A 21,015-nucleotide genomic window follows, 5' to 3' on the forward strand; every position below is an offset into this window, starting at 1 on the left:
TGAGGCGAGCTTGAGAAGTGCCGTTTTACTCTGGCTATGAAGTTTCTCCCTCCTGGCTCCCTTAACTCTACTGCGCATAACTGATTTAGACAAAACGCTTCTTGCAAACTATTGGTCCATGCACAGCTCAAAGTCTGATTGCTAGAGCATAACACCCACAGTACCAAGATGGAGTTAGGAAGTTGTGTGTAACAAAGGAAGTTATGTAGCTCTGGGGACCAGGGGCTTAATATCAGACAGCCGTAATTGCTACAGAGCTCACTACCACATGGTGGAAGGAGAACACCAGCTCCTGCAAGCTGTCCTCTGACCTCCACATGTGTGGTGGGCAAGGATGTTCCCCCTCCCCCCACACAAATAAATAATACAAGTTTAAATAGACATCATAAAAACTATTTTCAGTACTGTTTTCTTCACTGAATGCAACAAACTCTGGTGGCCTTCTACAAACCAGGCAGTGGGCATACAAAAGTAAAACATAAAGGATGGGAAGACGGCAAGAGGACCCGAGTTTGGAGCCCCAGCACCCACATAAAAAGCCAGGTTGGGCAGTGCATGCCAGTAATCCCAGCAGGGTGGAAGCAGAGACTAGAACTCCCAAGGCTTTCCAGCCAGTTCCTTGAGTTGAATTAGTGAGCTTCAGGTCCAGTGAGAAACCCTGTTTCAAAAATAAGATGGAGATCTGGGCAGTGGTGATGCACGCCTTTATTCCCAGCACTCAGGAAGCAGAGGTAGGTGGATCTCTATGGGTTCAAGACCAGCCTGGTCTACAGAGTGAGTTCCAAAGCAGCCAGAGCCCCACAGAGAAACCTTGTCTCTAAAGACAAAATAAAAACAAAAACCAAAAAAAAGGTGGAAAGTCACAGAGGAAGACACTGGCCACCAACCTCTGTCCTCAACATACATACACATGGAGATTCACACACATGCAAACAACGGACACACATGCACAAAAATAAATATGTAAAAATAGTCTCTCACTGGGGGCTGGAGAGATGGCTCAGTGGTTAAGAGCACTGGCTGCTCTTCCAGAGGTCCTGAGTTCAATTCCCAGCAACCACATGGTGGCTCACAACCATCTGTAATGAGACCTGGCGCGGGCACACATGGAAGGAATGTTGTACACATAATTAATAAATAAATAAATTTAAAAAAAAGAAGAAATTTAAAAAAAAAAATAGTCTCTCACAAGTATGGTAGCCACCTGCAATCCCAGAACTCAAGAGGCTGAAGCAGGAGGATCATGTATTTGAGACTAGTTTATGTTACACAGTGAGATCCTCCTTCAACAACAACAACAAAAAATTAAGCCCACAGGAAGGATAAAGCAATCCATAATTGATATCCACTGGAGCAGAAGTATCTACAGAAAGGAGAGGGCTTTGGCACAAGTGGAAGGTAATGGGTAGGGGTGAGAACCAGATGGCGGTAGGGAGTCATTGGAGGGGCTTATCAGCAGAGTTTTTGTGATGGTGGTACTTAGACCTGAGTCCCCTGGGGAGGGGAGGGTGAGGCGTTAGGAGAGACGCGGAAGTGTGAGATGCAATATTAGATTATAGAAAGTGCAAACCGAATTGTTTTAAATTACGCTCTACCAGAAGCCCAAGACATTTCGACGGCTGTGGTTGCTTAAAACTTTAATATTTTAACCTCTGTACACTCCTAATATAGAGCGAGGAAACACCACCTAGAAGCTAAGTCTCTGTTAGCTCTCACCATCCGAAACATGAAGAGGACTCTAAGAATGGCTACCCACAAAAATCCACGGACTGAACTAGGCAACAGAAGCCAGAAGCAAGAAGATTGCGTAATGAGGGACGATTAGTGCAGAGGCATTTTAAAATCCCCCATAAGAGCGAAATACAGACCAAGTGCCCGGTAGTCTATGGAAAGCCGGAGGCACTGGGATAGTTCTCTGTTCACATCTTGTTTATAAAACAGGAAGCTGTCTAAAGAACATACACACTTGGGACTGGAGAGATGTCTCAGCAGCTAAGAACACAAGCTGCTCTCTCAGAGGACCCTGGTTCTGTTCCAAGCACCCTTTTGGTGGTGCACAACCACCAAACTCCAATTTCAGGGCACCCAATACCCTCTTCTAACCTCCATGAGAACGTGAACACCAGGCATGCATGTTGTGCACATACATACACGGAGACAAAACATATATACACACATAGAATAAGTAAATCTAAAACACACACGCTTAAAAGATCTTTCCATATGGTTAAAGTGAAGGCTTTAGATTAAGTGAAAAACCCATTATGACGTCTAAGAGTCACCCTCGTGAATGACCTATTCTCGTAACCAGGCCAGACGAAAGAGATGCTGTTGTAGCGTTAGTCACTAATAGCCATGCAACATTAGTGACGCCAGTCTTGGGGTGGAAAGGATCCGTCACTGTCCGTGAGGAAATAAATGCTATAACTTTTGATTTGTTAGCCTACCTCTTCATATTTACACGGCAGATTCCTTTTTTTGTGAAAAGATAGTCACAGTTCAAGGTTTCTATTTTAAAGGCCTATTTCATCTGAGGTCTTCACATAGAGAAAATTTCCCAAAAATGTGCGCTGGTGAATGCAAAGATAAATGAATGAAAACATAACTTTATCTACTGAAGGAATGGCAGGGGAGCCTTGTGTTTCACAATAACTGTAGCGTGTTACTTTGACCACCAAATTAGGCAGAAACAAAGGTATTTCATGGGGCTTTTTACTTCTTAAACTAGTAAGAGAGGGGGTGATGCGGGTCAAATCTCTGTAACACCAAATATCGAAGTAGCACAAAGTGTTTTATTTTAAATACCAAAACCATGAGCGAACGAGGAGCTGCACGTCCCGCAGTCTCATCACTCAGGAGGCAAGGCAGGAGGATTGCCACGAGCTAGTGAGTGCAAGGCTGACCCTGCACCGTCTCAACAAACAAGCAAAGTTACCAGATTAGTCTAAGTAGTGGAGGTTTTTTAAGTTATTTTACTACATCAGCTATTATATCCTCAAGGAGCTAACATTAAAATGGCCAAGTTTCCCTTATTAACCTTTTAATTTTATTTTTATTTAAATGCTTAAGTTGTGTATTAAATATACTATATGGCATCTATCTCGATGTAGCCATTAATTTTAATCTAGTCATCCAAACTTACAACTTCTTTAGATCGCTAACTTATATTCTATACATTCTTTTCCCACATCTACAAATGTTGAATTATACAAGTTTTCATTACTTTCTCCTTCAGGAAGTCTTCACTGGTCTGTAGGACACCCATGTTCTAGAATATGTTTTTTTTTTTTAGCTTAGTGCCTGTATCTCACGTTGAATAATTAATGAGAAAATAACATTTGCACAGAAACACTACAGTTGTGGGTTTGCGTTATTCTTAATGAACCACACAGTTAAGACTAGGAAAATGGTGTTGGAGAACTGACTAGCAACTCCAGGAAAGAGATTATTTGTAATAATTTAGGCATAAGAGTCTGCTTTAAAAATAAAATTCCCCATAGTATACACAATACCAACTTTTTTTTCTCTCTTCTTGGATGAGGAAACTTTCACATGTAAAAATTAAACTTCACAGGTCATTATTTAAATGTCAAAAAACTTTAAAGTTATTTTTCAAGCCTTGACAATTAAAAACATTAGAAGCATATAGATTTCTGAAGAAGAGAAAAGGTTTGAAGCATCATCCAACAGTGGGCATTTCAGTTTCTGTTCACTGAATTACCACCACTCGCCGTTATATTGAGAGAAGCATGCTTACGTGAGTAGTAGTAGAAGGAGAAGGCGGAGGAGAAGCCATAGCCAGGTACCCATGTACAAACTGGGAACTGAGGGCTGTGTTGCGCTCAATCACATTGTGAAACAAAAGCTTTACCGTATGTAACTGTGTCCCAAACCATTCTGTCCAATTCCATAGCTTCACAAACCCTAGAACTAAGTGAAGATGCCAAAGATCGAGGCTCCTATTTTAAAACTTCTTCAGCCATTATGAAGGAACTATCTGATATTCATAATATTTATCAGATGAACATTTTAATAAGTGTCAACATCTCTATTTTTTTAATGAACGTACTGTTCAACTTCTGATTTTCTAAACACCACCTCTCCCCACCCCCAAAATTGAGCCACAGCTTCCATCTTCAGGGTTTTAGAAACACTTGCTGAAAATGTGAAATTGCACTTATCTTAAGGAAGTTCATACTGCGGAGCTTCCGAGAAACAAAGCTATAACTTCCGAAGTGATCTCACATGAAATCCTTAATATGTGTCTTAGTTCTGTTTGGGGCTTTTCAAAAAGTTCATAGTGAAGACTGAGTTCCAAGCTAACTAACTACAAATGTCAATCACTTTAAAATGAGCGCTTTGCCCCTAAGGCAGAATTCACAGAAAAATCACATTATAGAAAAGTCGCCACAAGTAACTCAGATTAACCTAAGTCCTATGGACAGTGAGGTCGTGGACTCAAGAAAAGATTATTACAGCTCAGGCTTGGTGCCAGATTCAGAGACGCTCCAAGAACGCTCTTCCTTTGAAGATTTAAGGCGACCCATTTACACCCATCGTCTCACAACCCCTAAGAAAGAAAACTGAAGAGAATTTAGCACTTTCCCAAGTTGGGGGAGGGGGTGTCTGAGAACCGACACGCATTTAAATTAACAAAAAGAAATAAATAGAAGCAAAACCGAGATTCAGAACGAAGCCCTGGCGCTGCGCGCACCGCTCCGGTTGCTCAAAGACCCCAGCGCCCCGGCGCGGAGCTCACCTTCCATGTCGCCGCGGGCCGCTCGGGCTGCAGCTGTCGCTCAGGCTCCGCGGTCGCTCCACGTGCTCCTTGCCGTGGAGACCCACGCGGATGGCGGGAGATTCCCGGCGCGGGGAGGCCCGGGGATGGCTCGGTCGCGTCGGCGCAGATGCAGTTCGGGAACCGGCCAGCAGCCGGTGCGCGGGGTCACAGCGGCGCTGGCTGGCGGCCGCTTAAAAGCACGCTCGGAGCGCCGCGGGTTCCGCACCCTCAACCCACTTTTGAATGTCAAGCCTGAGGAACCCTGATCGTGGAAACAGTGCCTCAGTGATGGTCTCGGGACGTCTACTTCAGACACACCCGGGATGAGGGCGCTGTCGCAGGAAGAGAGCGGTGTGCGCAAGCACAACTTCCAGATTCACCTGACACGGACCGATCTGGAACTTTTTAGCTAGACTCGGGGATGAGAGTCATTGAAAGCCATCAATGAGAACTCACTTCATTAAGTTTATTTATGGAGGTTTCCCCACCCTTGGCTTTTCCATTCCAGTTGGAGTAGCCCACCACTGCAATCCCAGCCTTGAGAGGCTGAGGCAGGAGGATTGTCATGAAGTCCAGGCCAGCCTGGACTACAGTATGAGCCATTTTCTCAGAAAACAAACTTTAAAAGTGCTTGGCCTAGATTTATAAAGATAATTCAAAAGTACCTTGGCATTTACAGCACTCCAACTTTTTAACTTGAGGGACCAATTCTCTTATTTTCTGTCCTTTCTGAGAACTGGTTGGCTTACCACTGCTTAAAAAGACAACTCTCCGTATGTGTATTCATTTCCTAGGAATCTTCTTTCTTCTAAATAGGGCACTTTACAAAAATACACATATGATGTGTCAGAAGAGTAAAGAGGAGAGCTCTGTGGGGTAGATGAAGGAAAACAAGGGAAGGTGTCGGTTCGCAGACAGACATACCAACCAACAGCCTTTCCCATCGTCTGCACTAACAGAGCAAAACATCTGCCTGGAGGGAGGGGGAGGGAAACGACAACGCGACAGTTTTCCCAGCAGTGCTTCAGCACATCACACTGAAGTCTGAAGAGACAGCCCTCAGACAGGCACTTCTGAGGATGCTCAAAGGTGTTGAAGGACCCATCCCACTTCCCACTGTCGTTCTTGCTAGAAAATGATTCTGTTAGTCATGCGAATATATGTGAAGCCGGGCACGGTGGCGAACACCTTCGATCCCAGCATTCAGCATGCTGAGTTTGAGACCAGCCTGGTCTACAGATCAAGTTCTAGAATACCCAGGACTGCATAATAGAGAGGCGCTGTCTGAAAAAGACCAACACACACACACACACACACACACACACACAAGCACACACTCACGTGTGATTTAAGGCTGAGGACTTGTACATCAGTCACCCATATTTGAAAAAATTCATACTTATGAGTTAAGCACACTTATATTTATTTTATGAACCTAAGTTCATGTTAACTGGTGCCTTGGTATAGGCAATATATATATATATATGCATGTGTCCACAAACATAGTATGTGTATATATAATGCATACATACTACATTTATGCACATATGCATATATAACATATGAGTGGCTCAAACTGGCTTTAAGATCACAGAGCCACAGCAGCATCACCACGGACACATGAGTTAGAGTTCTGCAGGAAAACACGGAGTTCAGAGAAATACTCTAAACACTAACGTTTAATTTTAGTACTGAAAGGGGAAATTTGTTGTTTGTTAGTTTCTAAAAGCAAAAATAGCACATCAAAAGTAGCAGAAGAGGAACTGTAAGCTTTCGCAGGGATGATAAGGACGAATAGTTAATTGGTGGTTCTTAAGTTAGAAACTTTGGTGTTACAATAGTCTCTATATGTAACAATAGACCATTACCTTGGGGCACACACTTATTTCCGGCTACAGATACTTGAAGGGATAAGTCAAAAGCAGATGCCACAATCATTTATGTAGCTACTCCACCCTCAGGTAGGTGGAGCATGAATCTCCCCTCTTTAAGTGTAAGGAACACATAGTGACATCCTTCCAAATAGTAAAGTATGAAGAGGGAGGGGTAACCTTATAATGGAGAAACCTGACAAACGCTCCTTCAGCCAGCTGAACACATTTAACATCAAAGTGCTAAAACATGGTATGGTGTATCAGGAATGTCATTTTACAGCTGCTGTCCTCACAGAAATCCATACTACTATACAATAATGAGAAGAAACAGCAAGCCAAGTCCAACAGAGAGGCTGTCTACAAAATACTTGACCATTTAAGGTTAAGTCAGGATCAACAAAGCAGTCCTTAACTGTCAAAGACAACAACAACCAAAAGAGAGAAAGAAGAGAAGAAAGAAAAGTCTGAGAAACTGTCAATAACCCAGAGGAGCCTGAGGGGAGCAGACAAATGTAATATGGAAGCCTGAATGTGCTCTGGTCAGAAACTCTAGGGTGAAAGGAAATATGAATAAAGTATGAACTTCAATAACACTGTATCACAACAGGCATAGAGGCACACATCTTTAATCTTGGGAGCATTGGGAGGTAGAGGCAGGTGGATCTCTGTGAGTTAAAGGCCAGCCTGGTCTACAAAGCAAGTTTCTGGACAGCCAGGTTGTTGTTACACAGAGGAACCCTGTCTCAAAAAGAAATTAATAAAATAGGAGGACTGTTCGAGGATGCATCTGTCCCAAACATGAATATGATGAATATGTAATTTTATGTTAGAATAGTAACTCGGGAGATTTGTGATTTGTATAAAAATATGTCTCATTTCCTGAATTACTGACATAAATCAGTCAAGAGTAGATGTCAAGAATAAAGAAAATCAACATAGACTTCACAAGTGCACCCACCTCCTGTAGCTTTCCCATACAATACTATAACAATTAAGATTTTTCCTAGTTTTGCTGAGCATGATGCTATACACCTTTAACTCCAGCACTCAGAAGGCAGAGGCAGGCAGACCTCTGTGAGGACAGTCAAGGATACAGAGAGACCCTGTCTCAAAAATAAATAAATAAAACTTACAAAGTACAAAGCTCACTTTGAATGAGTCCACACAATACAAACCACTACTCCATTTTTAAAGGTTTTATTTTTTAATTGTGTATATATGAGAGGGATGGGAGTACGTACAGGTGAATACAAGTGTCCATGGAGTCCAGAAGGTGTCATTGGATCGGTCACCTGGAGCTGGAGTTAGCGGCTGTTGCAAGCTGCCCAACAGGGTACTGGAACTAGGGCCCTCTAGAAAAGCAGATAAACTCTTAACCACTGAGCTCTCTCCTGCCCCACTATTCTCTTTTTAAGACTCTTCTCATAGGAGTCGAACTTTAACACACAAAGTCTGTAAGAATCAATTGCAACAGGTGGGAAGTTAATAACACATTGTACATTTGGAAAACGCTTTGATTAAATCTGAAGTGCGGGGTGTCTCAGCAGTTGAGGGCATCGGCTGCTGTTCTAGAGGATGCATGTTTGATTCCCAGCATCCAAATGCCAGCTCGCAGCCATCTTTAACTCCAGTTCCAGATCCAATGCCATTTGCTGGCCTCGGTGGGCAGTGCATGCCTGTAGGGCACAGGCAGACAGACAGACGTGCAAGCAAGACACCCATACAGAGTTTTAACAGTTGAGAGTAAACCATGAGTCTAGACGTAGTAACTGACAATGGCTGGATCTGACTCATTGGCTCACATTTCATGCTTGTGCTATATAGATCAAATTAACAGTGACTAAAAACGAAATGACTGACGAAGGCTGCTCCTGGACCATCTGAGACAGTCCAAATACTGACTTGGCTCAAAGAAAATAAAACTGAAAACCCTTGATCTCACCCCCAAGAACCATGCTGCACCCTATCTGAACCTTGGGCTCTCTCCCTACCAACCTACTCAAAACCACTACTGAGGATGGTGCCCTACTGCTAAGAAATAAACAACACACGGGGCCTTTCGGGTCACCTAAATAGTAGTCAAGATGGGACCACGCACGGTGCAGTTGACAATCAGCTCAGTGAAGGTCCTGGGTTTGGTCCCAGCGTGGGGTTGGGGAGCGGACCTTTGAAAGACTGTTTCGGACCTCCCTGATATGGACTTATCTTACACCAGCTGAGGAAAAGATCATACGCTCTTGCCCTTCGATGGGGCCCATTTTCTAAAGCAAAGTTACTTCCGAGTCAATTTGCATAAGGGGGTGTCCCTCTACATCATCTCACACCCTCAGCTGAAAACTAAAGGTTCGGCTTTTCTCCACGTGGGAAGATCTGGGAGCACCCTTTCGGGGTACTGAACGCTCTTCGAGATCTTGGTTTTGTGTGACGCTTTGACAGATCCGGCAACGCCAGTTTTATGTCAGACCAGGGAGTTCCCGAGCTGGGCCCTCGCTCTTAGGAAAGTCTCACAAACTTCTCCCTTCTTCAGCTCCCCAGACGATGGCACCCTCGGGCTGCTCGGCGCCAGCACGGTCCTAGGGACCCACTGTGTTCTCCCGTCGGTTTCTTCAACCCCTCGTCTGAGGAAATCTTGAGCTCGTTTCCTTTACCCGCTCTTCATACAACCGTGCTGACCAGAGCTAGAGTGTGGGAACATGGCACCCCAAGATAGGTGCTAAACGCTCGGCGGCGGCAGCGCTCTGCGACTGCGCAGGCGCTGGGAGGCGGGGCTCCCCTTCCGCGCGCTCGCCCCGCCCCTCGCGCCAAGCCGGAACACGCAGGCGCTCTCGGGCGCAGCCGCCCCCGTGGTAGCCACGGACCGGTAGGGGGAAATGCCCTCGGCGGTTTGCTTCGCTCTGTAGAGGAGCGATGGGGAGGCGTTGGGCCCGGCCTGGGGTAGGAGGAAGCCCGGCTGTCTCCGCTAGTGCCTGAGCCGTGATGCGCGTGTGGGCCCTCTTCTCCGCGGTGCTCTGGTCTCTCGTAGGAGGTGGGGCTTGGCCCGCAGGCTCCTCCCACGCCCTCTGTCCCACCTCTTCCGCGCCTCCCCTCGCCTGCTCCCTGCGGAACCCTGGGTCCCCTAAACACTAATAACTCAGAGGTTTTCTTTCCTCCGCAGTTGGAACGCAGCGTTCTTCCTTATTCAGTAAGAAAGGCTTTGTGTATGGCACGATAGAACAGCCAGGTAATAAGTGCCTCTTCCCACGCAAGGCCTGTCCCCAGAGCTGGGGATGCCGTGCACCTGCTTAGGTTCTGCCCTGGAGGGGAAAGGGAGCGAGCCGGTGTGACGTCTGCTCTGAATTCTGCAGTTTCGGGAGTTTGCAACATTTCGTCCTCAAAGCAACGCTTGTCTTATGTCCCATTCTTCATCGTAGTTCTGGGGATCTGATCACCTCTCTTCCAAATACTCCTGCTTTGTAACGGGGGAAGCCACTTAGCAGGGTGGACATCCTTCTGGAAGGCTCTTCTCTCCTTGGGTATTATCAAGCTCCTGCTCCCATGTTACCCTCTGTAGTTTAACTTTCCTACACTCTTCAGGAAACATTAGTGAGCCAGCTGTTTTGAGATAACTTTGAGCCACTTCACTGTGTTGTGTATAGACCATTTCCACATTTAAGGCCTTTCCCTTCCCAACACCGCAACTACACCACCCAATTGTACGATAGCCTTTATAGATTCAGACCCTGGCAATGACTGGGCCTGAAATATCTTGAGATCACGTACTGTCGCAGCTTCCACCGAGTCAGTGGAGATCTCGACAGAACACCTTCCTAGTCGTGGGACAACAGGAAGCGCAAGGAAAATACCAAGTTTTCAGTTTTGAAATAGTTTATCAGTCAAGCTCATATCCTCTGAACATTAACTCCACGATCCCTTCAAACAATTATTGGAGCTATTTATGAATGTGTACGTTGTAAGGCACTTACATTTTAATGGGCTATCACAGAATTTATAAATATATTGTTTATATATTTTTATATATATTTTAAATAATATACACAATTTATATATCCCGACAAGGTATGGTTTAAAGGCTTACTATGAGAAGCAAAAATGACTTCATTCTGAATGACAACTAGCATCCAACATGTTCTGACCACTTTAAGTACTGAAATCCAGAAAGAATTAATTGGTATTATTGGGACAAATAAATAGGAGTGTGTTTCTTTCTTTTGTAGTATAATATAGTTACTGCAAAAATTTGTTTTGTCACAGTGAAAATATACGTAAAGTTACATCATAATAGCCCTGTCCTTATTTGTATGGATATTAATCGTGCTAATAAAGAAATAGTGGACCCCGCCTACTTGTGGATTGGGCCAAATGAAAACACATTACAAGGTAAATTATTTTAATATATTTTAATGATGTGAACATTGTTTTTTAAAGTGCTGTCATTGTTGAAAAGAACAAATTCAAAACAAAATTTATTTTATTTTTATGTGTATTTTTTTTTTGCCTGCATGCATGAATGTACACTACATGCACGCCTGATGCCCTCGGAGCTCAGAAGAGGGTATTGGATCCATGGAACTAGAGTTTACTAATGGTTGTGAACCACCATGTAGATGGCTGGGAATAGAAGCCAGGTCCTCTGAAACAAATGCTCTTAAACACTGGGCAATCTTTCCAGCCCCAATAAATTTAATTTTAACTATAGTTAAATTTGCTCAACATTTAGATAAGTTGTTATTTCTTTTGACTCTATGACTTAAGTTCTTCCTATGCAAAAACTAAAGCAGATTCAAAGGATGGCACAGGCCTGTGAGCAAAACACTCAAGAGGCTGAGACAGGAGGATTACAAGTTTGAAGGTAGCCTGAGCTAACCAAAGAGATGGGTTTTTATTGTTTTTTTTCCTAGTGCTTGGAATTGAGTACAGAGTCAGCCTCTTAAGCCTCGTCCACTGGGCTGTCCTGCTAGGCTCAGGCAGTGATTTTTGTGCCCCACTTCCCAAAGCTATTCAACAGTTTTCATAAGCACTGAGGTTTACCCATGAAACGCCAGTGATATGAGAGATTGAGTATGTAATTTTTCATCTTAGAAGAATACCTTAGGATATCAGCATTATCCATTTGTCTTATGTAGATATATATGTATACATACATATATAAATTTACTGAATTACTGACGTGAATCTGTCAAAACTAGATACCAAGAAATAAATTAACAAAGATTTCAAAAGAGTACCCAGCTTATGTAGCTTTTCCATAGAGTAATATGACAATTAAGGGGTTTTTTTTTCTGGGTTACTGGGCGTGGTGCCACACTCCCTTAATTCCAGCACTCAGAAGGCAGAGGTAGGCAGATCTCTGAGTTCAAGTCCAGGCAGGCACTATACAGTGAGACCCTGTCTTAATTTTCTATTGGGTTCTTGAAGTTGAAATAGTTAATTTTATTTTTTTGGCATGTTTGTTTACAGCCCTGAGTTTACTGAAAAATGATTAAGTTACCTGTTAAGTAACCAAGTAATTTCCTCCTTCTGATTAGGGAATCGCCAAATAAATATAACAAACACAGGAAAACTGGTGGTGAAAGACTTTATAGAGTCATTATCTGGACTTTACACGTGCACTCTTTCCTATAAGACTATCAAAGCAGAAACCCAAGAGGAAACTACAATAAAGAAGAGATACGACTTTATGATCTTTGGTAATAATATATTTAATTATAATATGATAATTGTATAAGCACATGAGCCATCTCCCCAGCTCCCCAGAAACATTCTTACATTTTAAGAGTTATTATGTTTATGTGTGTGTGGGGGTTACGTGCCTGTGAGTCCCGGAGAGAGAGCGGGCGTGTGACAACCTGGAGATGAAATTATAAGCAGGTAGGAGCCACCTGCTGTGGGTGCCGGCCCCGCAGCTCTCAACTATTGAGCTTGTGTCTCCAGCTCCGATGTTTTCTTGATACTCTTAGCTTCCCCATATTGCCACCCCACAGAGGCCAGTTGTCCTAAGTAGGTGGGTACCAGATGACAATGACTTTTTTCATTAAAATTATTGGTTATATGTATTTCATAAACAGACTCGTGGAGTATTCTCTTAGATAAGTAAAATTTCCAAGCTGACTTGAAAGATTAATGATGTTTGATATTACATGTGTTTGAATTGTTTTTTTAGCAGCAGAGATTAACGCAAGGCACAATTGTTTTTCTTCTCACCTTTTCCCAAAGCCTATCGGGAGCCTGATTATTCTTATCACATGGCTGTGCGTTTTACCACGAAATCGTGTGTCGGAAGATATAATGACCTGCTCTTTCGGGTGCTGAAGAAAATCCTGGATAATTTAATCTCTGATTTGTTGTGCCATGTCATAGAACCATCATATAAGTGCCATTCTGTTAAAACTCCGGAGGGCGACTTCGTGTATGAGCTATTCATAGCCTTTCAAGGTGAAACAATTTTACAACGTTGGTTTTATAACTTTAGTCAAAAACCATGATAAGATTGTAAAATTAACTGTCCTGTAAATGCGAGAGGTCTCATAAATGACAGGTTTGAAATGTTTGCTAATCACTAATATATACTAATGGCTGCTTGTGCTTTAAACGTCAGCAGACCAGCTGTTTGCCTCCAAATACAATAGTTATGGTTTTAAGTCAGTATCATTTTATTAACATAACCTCTAACTATGCAATTTTAGGAAAGACGTTTTATTGTTTTTTATTCTTGATGACTTGAGAGGGAATACCCAAACCCAATCTATTTCCGTTCTCATCTTGTAGTTACTCCCACTAGCCCCCAGATGGAGTAAAGTCACAGTGCATGCTATTCAAACTGTGCCTAACCTTACTATTCTGGTTAGAGCTGCTTTGACGCACATAAGTCTGCATACCAACCATGTGGGGCTTTACTGGAGTGTGTGACACTCTTTAGAAGCTGGTGTGTACCTGTCCTGTCTTTCTCTCCAGTGAATCCTTTTGCACCAGGCTGGAAAAGTGTGTGCAACAACTCTTCTGACTGTGAAGATGCCACTAACCGTAACATCCTCAAGGTGAGCCCACATCCTGATGGGAAAGCCCTTGAGTGACCTAGAAAGATTTTGGTAAATGCTTTGTCTTATTAGTAGGAGTTCAAAGCCAGTCTGGGCTACATGAAAACCTATGTCAAAAGAAAAACATTCCTAAAGAATCCATCTCAGGATGTCCTCTGACTTCCACATGCAAACCATGGTATGCATGCACCCACATATGTATATGTGGTACTCATTCACACACAATATATGTATACATATAACACATATGAAACACAACACTACTGCTCAAGGTTTTTTGTTTTTGTTGTTGTTTGTTTTGTTTGGTCTGGTTTTGGTTTTTCAAGACAGGGTTTCTCTGTAGCTTTGGAGCCCGTCCTGTAACTTGCTCTGTAGATCAGGCTGGCCTCAAACTCACAGAGATCTACCTCCCGAGTGCTGGGATTAAAGGCGTGTGCCTGCTCAAGCTTTTTAAAGAATGATTTAAATTTATTCCTTCTAAATTTTTAAAATTATGTTTGTGACCCAGTGGTGGTGGTAGGCACTTTAATCCCAGCACTCAGAAGACAGAGGCGGGCAGTCTGCAGAGTTGAGTTCCAGGACAGCCAGGACTACACAGGGAAGCCTTGTCTTGAAAAACAAGAGCAGCCAAAAAGTGTCTTCATTCTGTCGTGTTCCCTATACCTATAGTGTGATCTAAGAAGTCCTCTTTTAGGCTTAGTTATTATTACAGCATGTCCCGGAGCCAGAATCACACAATTAGTTGTAATGCTAATTAAAGCCTTGATTTCTATTTTGCTTTGATCTTTTAAAATTTTATTTGTGTATTTTGTGTACATTAGTTTTGGCCTGCGTGTATGTCTGTGTGTCATATACATGCCTAGTGCCTGAGAAGGCCAGGGAAAGTCATAGGATCATCTGGAATTGGAGTTACAGGCAGTTGTGAACTGCCATGTGGGTGCTACGAATTGAACCTAGATCCTCAGGAAGAGCATACCCTTAACTGCTGCACCATCTCTCCATCGTGACTTAGAAAGTTAGAGATCATGCTTAATTTATGTATGGAAAAACTATCATAAACAAATCAAAGCAAGCCTGTGTGTGTGCGTGTGCGTATGTGCGTGTGTGCGTGTGTGTGTGCGTGTGTGTGCGCGTGTGCGTATGTGCGTGCGTGTGTGTGTGTAGGTCCATGGGGTGTGTGTGCGTGTGTGTGTGTGCAGGTCCATGGGGTGTGTGCGTGTGTGTGTGCGTGTGTGCGTATGTGCGTGTGCGCGTGTGCGTGTGTGCAGGTCCATGGGGTGTGTGTGCGTGTGTGCGTGTGTGTGTGTAGGTCCATGGGGTGTGTGCAGGTCCATGGGGTGTGTGTAGGCTACAGTACCACTTTTCAGGTGTCAATCTCAGGTGAACACTCTCCTCCTTTGAGACAGGGTCTCTTCTTGGTTAGGCTAGACCGTCTGTCTAGCACACCCCAGGAATTCTCCTGCCTCCACCTCCCCAGCACTGGGATTACAGGCAAGGGAAGTGCTTGGCCACCTGAGCCATTCCTAAAACAAGTTTTTATAACTGTTTTCCTTAACCACTTCCTATATAAATTAACAGTAATTAGTGAAGTCAAAGCAAGACTCACTCTAGATTTTAACATAGATTTTTCAGGATTTCATTTGATGCATGAGCAAGAAATATTTCTGCTACATTTTATGGCCTGTGATTCGTGAAGACTTTGATTGTTGAATTAGTAATTGTAGTTTTCTCTGCTATTTCTAAATCTCAGGCAAGAGATCGGATAGAAGAGTTTTTCCGGAGCCAGGCATACATTTTGCACCATCACGTTAATAAAACTATACCAGCGATGCACTTCGTGGACCACAGCTTTCAAGTAGTGCGCATAGATAACTGTCGGCCAGGCTTTGGGAAGAACGAAGGTCTGCACACCAATTGTGCTAGCTGCTGCGGTAATTATACAATATAAATTCCTAAATGTCTGTATGTTCCAGAGAAAAGATGGACAGCCCACAAGGGTTATTGAACCGGATCTTCTCATTGATCCTTTCATAGAAAAGAGAAGTAAAAAACCTTGAAAGCCCATATTTCTAAATCCCAATGCATATTTTTTGTACTGTCCTCTCTTAGTTGGCAAAGCATTTCCATAGTGTTCTGACATACAATACAGTTCTGTGCAGGACAGCCGAATGGTCCTGCCTGGGAAGCACAAAGCTAGGACACGAGGTACAAACTGCAGGCAGGCACTTATAAATGAGGCACTGAGACGGCGAGGACTGATAGAAAGGAAAACACAGCATTTATAGACTCTTGCCCGTAACAGGCTTTCTCAGACCACCAGCCCCCAAATGATAACGCGCAGACTTATCGTTAGTTATGAGAACTCAGCCTTATCTGATGCTCGTCCCACGACCTCTTATAATTTATTATAACCTGTTTCTCTTCATCTATGTTTTTGCCTCAGGGCTTTTTACCTTTCTTTCATTCTGTACGTCCTACTCCATGTCTGACTGGCTGGTGACTGCCCGGCTGGCTGGTCCCAGGCGTCTTCTTTCTCCCTCCGTCTCTTCTATTCTCTCCAGAGCCTAGATTCCTCCTCCTACTTATCCTCTCTGCCCACCAACTCCACCTATCCCTCTACTGCCTAGCTATTGGTCATTCAGCTTTGTATTATACCAATCAGATGCCTTAGACAGGCAGAGCAACATAGCTTTACATTGTTAAACAAATGCAGCATAAACAAGTGTAACACACCTTTACACAGTTAAGGTAACAGTCTGCAACATAAACAAGTGTAACACACCTTTACATAGTTAAGGTAACAGTCTGCAACATAAACAAGTGTAACACACCTTTACATAGTTAAGGTAACAGTCTGCAACATAAATATAACACATCTTTACATAATCAAAGTAATATTCCACAACACTCCCATTTTTAAGATTATCACATTACAAAATTTGAGGTAATCTTCACAACCTAATTGGCTAAATAGGTATAGGTATCCTATATGAAAAGGTGTAATATTGAAGATGCTTTTGTGTTGTTGATATGTGAACTATAGTGACTGACGGACGGCCTGCATTTTCTCTTGCAGTGGTCTGTAGTCCTGGTACATTCAGTCCTGATGCCGATGTCACCTGTCAGATCTGTGTTTCTGTCCATACCTACGGAGCTAAGTCTTGCCCATAAACTTCAAGCCCAGAGATGAAAGCGTGGTTACTTGCCTCTGAAGGTGGAGACAGATTTGTTCCCATCTAAGAGCATCATAGACGCCTCCATACAGTAAGATCAGTAAGAGCAAGACTCTGGGAACGTGCGTTTAGAACAGAAGAGCTGACATGGCACCGCTAAGAAGGGTTTGATTCAGTACCGCCTGTGTGTGAGGGGAAGTTAGTGTTAGTGGATGCTTGAAATGAAATATGTTCTGTTGTCTATAAACTAAAACGTGCTTTGTACCTGGTATTAAGGTCAAAAAGAGAAGTGAAGTATAATAAAACATTTCTATTTTCCATATATTAATTTGTTTGAAATTACTTCTATCAAGACATGTATAATGCATTTTTTAATTTTGTTTTTTAATGCCAGGCAGTGATGGCGCACGTCTTTAATACCAGCACTCTGGAGGCAGAGGCAGGTGGATCTGTGACTTAGAAGCCAGCCTGGACTACAGAGCTGGTTCCAGGAGGGAGGGAGGGAGAGGAGAGAGATGAGGAGAGAGAGCTCTGAAAATCTAAAAATCTCAGTTTGAGCTCTTCCCTCTTACCAGCCTCATTTTTCTGCCTCCTGGACAAAGCACATTCATTCCTCATGTGTAGAACCCCTCCCCCTCTTTCCTCTTCCCCTCCCTCCTCCCCTCCCTTCATCCCTTCCTTCCTTTCCTTTGTGTGTATGTGTTTTGGAGACACCAGCCTACTCTTAGCCCATGCTAGCCTTGGAGTCCTTGTTGTGTTCCTGCCTGGGCCTTCTGGTTGCTGAGATTACAGTCACAGCCGCCACACCCGCTCTCCTTTCTGCTTCGCGTTGACTTGGAGTCACGCATCCACCCATCGCTTTCTTCCTTGTCCCCCTCCCATTGCTGATTTTATCAAGCATCACACTCTTTTATACTTTAAAGCTTCGTCCTTGAAAAATGTATTAAACATCGTAGCTGGCTGTGGTAGGCCACACCTGTAATCCCAGCACTCGAGAGGCACAGGCAGGAAGGTTGCAGCGAGGCTGAGGCCAACCTGGGCTACACAGCGAGTTGCAGGCCAGCCTGTGATTCCTGTAATTCCTATTACTCGACTTTACCTACTTAAACATGACCTTGGCAGTCTTTACTTTGTCTCTCGTGATGTTATCTGATCTTTTGAGACGTGGTCTTCTGTAGCCGAAGCTAGCTTCCACTTGTTACTAAAGATAACTTTGCAGGCCTGAATCTGCCTACTTAGAGAGTTATAATGAATTAAATTAGCTACTGAGTCTGCATCCAGAAGTCAACTTTTGGTTCCCCTGCTCACTATTTATTTTGAGCTTTGAAACTGTTTCCTGGTGGCTTACTGGGTCACACTCCCCCACCCACAACACCCTAATCCAAAATAACCCATTTAGATATAATACAGCAAAATAGGAAGGGCGTGTTGGATGGTAAAACGGAAATTAAGTTCAGTGACTGTCATCTTCTCTTTATTAGCATAAAAAAGGTCCTGAAATGGCAACAAAGTTACATCTTCACATTATTCAATAAAAACAAATACTGTCACTTCATCCTCATGGTGTAGTGTTGGGAAAGTCCCAGCCCTCTTTCATCTTGAGTCTATCATAAAAGTCAAATGTCACCTAACTGTTATCTACCAAGCATCACGGTTAAATGTTTTGTGCTTTGTACTGCTACAAGGGTATTTTCCAACATTAGTAGATTATTAATGAGGAACATTTGGATCCCATTTGTTTGGTCTAATATCCATCTGACTTCTGCAGTGTGGAAAGGCTTCCGTTTTAATTGTGGGAGTCTTGCCTTTCTGACTTGTGGGTGCTTTTGCTTGAAACTGTTAGTGCATTTACTGTATAGTTCAAATAATATACTTCAGTAAAAATTCTCAGGCCATATGCAAAATACCATTGAAGTAAAAGAAAATTACTGATCATACAAACTTTGAAGAACAACATTTCAGGCTAGAGAGATGGCTCAGCTGCTCTTGGAGAGGACCCCGGTTCAATTCCCAGCACCCACATGGTAGCTCACAGCCATCCATAATTCCAGTTTCAGGAAGTGATGGACAGCATGGTGGTCTGCATAATGCCAGGCCATATCAAGCTCCTATAACCAGGACTGGAGGTGCCTAGTAACCTAAATGACCCTTACAGCCAGGGGCTCCCCAGGCTCCCACAACCTAATAGTCTAAACGATCCTTACATTATCTGTGTAGCCAAGGGCTCCCCCAAGCTCCCACAACAGGATCAGAGATAGCTAATAGCTCAAATGACCTCTATAATATCTGTATGGCCAATACCAAGCCAGATCCTGCCTTAGGCCCTTAAGTTAGTATACACAGGTAGCCTATCTGGTAGCCGATCTCCATCTTCTTGAAAGAAATGGTATATAGCTGAGTTGATTTTGATGTAATTATGCTTTCTTGTGCAATGAGGATTATATTACACCAGGAACCTTTTTTTCCCCGAATTATGCTGTTTCAATATACTGGCAATACTGCCTGGTATCAGACTTTCTGAAGTCTTGTATTTTTATTTATTTATTTTGTTTTATGTGTATTGGTTTTATGCCTGCAAGTATGTCTGCGTAAGGGTGTTCAGTCCCTTGGAACTGGAGTTATAGACAGTTGTGAGCTGCCATGTAGGTGCTGAGAATTGAACCCAGGTCCTCTGGAAGAGCAGCCAGTGTTCTTAACCTCCGAGCCATTTCTCCAGCCCCCTCCCTGACGTCTTAATCCAGGTTGATGAAGTCAATCTGGACTAAGTTTTCATCTCACCTCTTCACGACAGGTTATTTCCATGATGAAACGCCATGACCAAGAGCAACTTGAGAAGGAAAGGGTTTATTTCTCTCACAGTTCCATGTAATAGTTCATCATTAAAAAGATCAAAAGCAGGGCAGGAACCTGGAGGCAGAAGCTGATGCAGAGGCCATGGAGGGGTGCTGCTTACTGGCTTGCTCCGGTTGTTTGCTCAGCCTGCTTTCTTATAGAACCCAGTACCACCAGCCCACAATGGGCTGAGCCCTGCCATAGCAATCACTGGCTAAGGAAATGCCCTACAGACTTGCCTACAGCCTGATCTCATGGAGGCATTTTCTCAGCTGAGACTCCCTCCTCTCTGATGACTCTAGCTTGTGTGAAGTTGTCCCAAAGCGAGCCAGCACAGCCAGTAAACACTGAGCTACCTACCGTCAAAGTAAAGACAACTTTTCCATGTATAAACCAAACTCGTATTCAAGTTGGTTGTACCAGCTTGCGTTGTATGAAAGTTCTTGCTGGCTCCTGATTTAGGGGCTGCCAGTCTATGGTGGTAGGGAAGGTGGAGCAATTGGGGTGGCCCCACCCGGGGCAGCAGGAGTTTGCTAAGTGACCTATGCACATCTTGTGGGATCTGGAAGCAGAGCTAAGCTGTCGCCCTTAAGACCTACCCTGTGTGACCTGTGTCAGGACCTAGGCCCTCCATCCCAGTACATCTACAACCTCCAAAACAATGCTTCCAACTGGAGGAGGTTCCAAACACATGAACGTATGGAACATTTTACATAGACACTAAAAATAGCGCTGTTGAAATCACTCACCTCTTTCTCTGTGGTTCATTCTTTTGTTACCGAACGGTTCGAGCCCCTTCACGTCCCGGATGGCGGTCTCCAAAAGGTGCCTCGGTTTGAGTAGCGTCTCTCACTCTGTGCTGCCTCTACCCCACTTGTGATATATTTTCAATGAAACTGAAGTTTTGATGTTACTGTAATTACAGTTTGGCCTTTTGCAGGTTGAATCAGAGTGCTTCTGGAGTGAATACTGTGTGAAGGGCTGGGCTTTCAACAATTCCCTCTGGGGTCGTCTATTGTCCTGGCACTGGTCTTTCCCACTAATCCTCGGTCCTTACTCTCTCCTGTATCAGATGTCCTCGTACACATGGGATCCATTCCGGAGGCATCTCATCTGCTTTTGTTTTTGTCTACAGCAGCTCCAACATCACACTAAAATGTTACAGGTTTTATTTTATAATCAATCTTTAATCTAGGGGAACAAGTTTTTCTACCTTGTTCTTTTTGAAGAAAATTGTGGCTGGGGTTGGAGGGATGACTCAGCTGTTATGAGCACTTACTGCTCTTGCAGAAGACCTGGGTTCGGTTCGAAGTACCCACATC

General features: G+C 43.5%; 2 protein-coding genes across 2 annotated transcripts in view; one reads left to right on the plus strand and one right to left on the minus strand.

The window, feature by feature from the left end:
- The window catches only part of Ikzf3 (IKAROS family zinc finger 3), an 85,394-nt gene extending 80,358 nt beyond the window's left edge, over nucleotides 1–5,036 (minus strand). Inside the window, exon 1 of the mRNA XM_050157160.1 lies at nucleotides 4,760–5,036. Coding sequence (XP_050013117.1) covers nucleotides 4,760–4,766 — 7 coding nt within the window. The 5' untranslated portion in view covers nucleotides 4,767–5,036. The remainder of the gene's footprint in view (nucleotides 1–4,759) is intronic.
- Nucleotides 5,037–7,889: 2,853 nt separating this feature from the next.
- Zpbp2 (zona pellucida binding protein 2) lies at nucleotides 7,890–17,183 on the plus strand. The gene is made up of 8 exons (XM_050157175.1): nucleotides 7,890–9,679; nucleotides 9,809–9,874; nucleotides 10,906–11,031; nucleotides 12,180–12,341; nucleotides 12,868–13,086; nucleotides 13,606–13,688; nucleotides 15,439–15,619; nucleotides 16,765–17,183. The coding sequence occupies exons 1-8, from the start codon at nucleotides 9,631–9,633 to the stop codon at nucleotides 16,857–16,859; spliced, it is 981 nt and encodes a 326-aa protein (XP_050013132.1). The 5' UTR covers nucleotides 7,890–9,630; the 3' UTR covers nucleotides 16,860–17,183.
- The last annotated feature ends 3,832 nt before the right edge of the window (nucleotides 17,184–21,015 follow it).

This window comes from Alexandromys fortis, unplaced genomic scaffold, assembly GCF_014885135.2.
Source record: "Alexandromys fortis isolate MF-2015 unplaced genomic scaffold, M_Fortis_MF-2015_v1.1 scaffold_31, whole genome shotgun sequence".
NCBI classification, from domain to species: domain Eukaryota; kingdom Metazoa; phylum Chordata; class Mammalia; order Rodentia; family Cricetidae; genus Alexandromys; species Alexandromys fortis.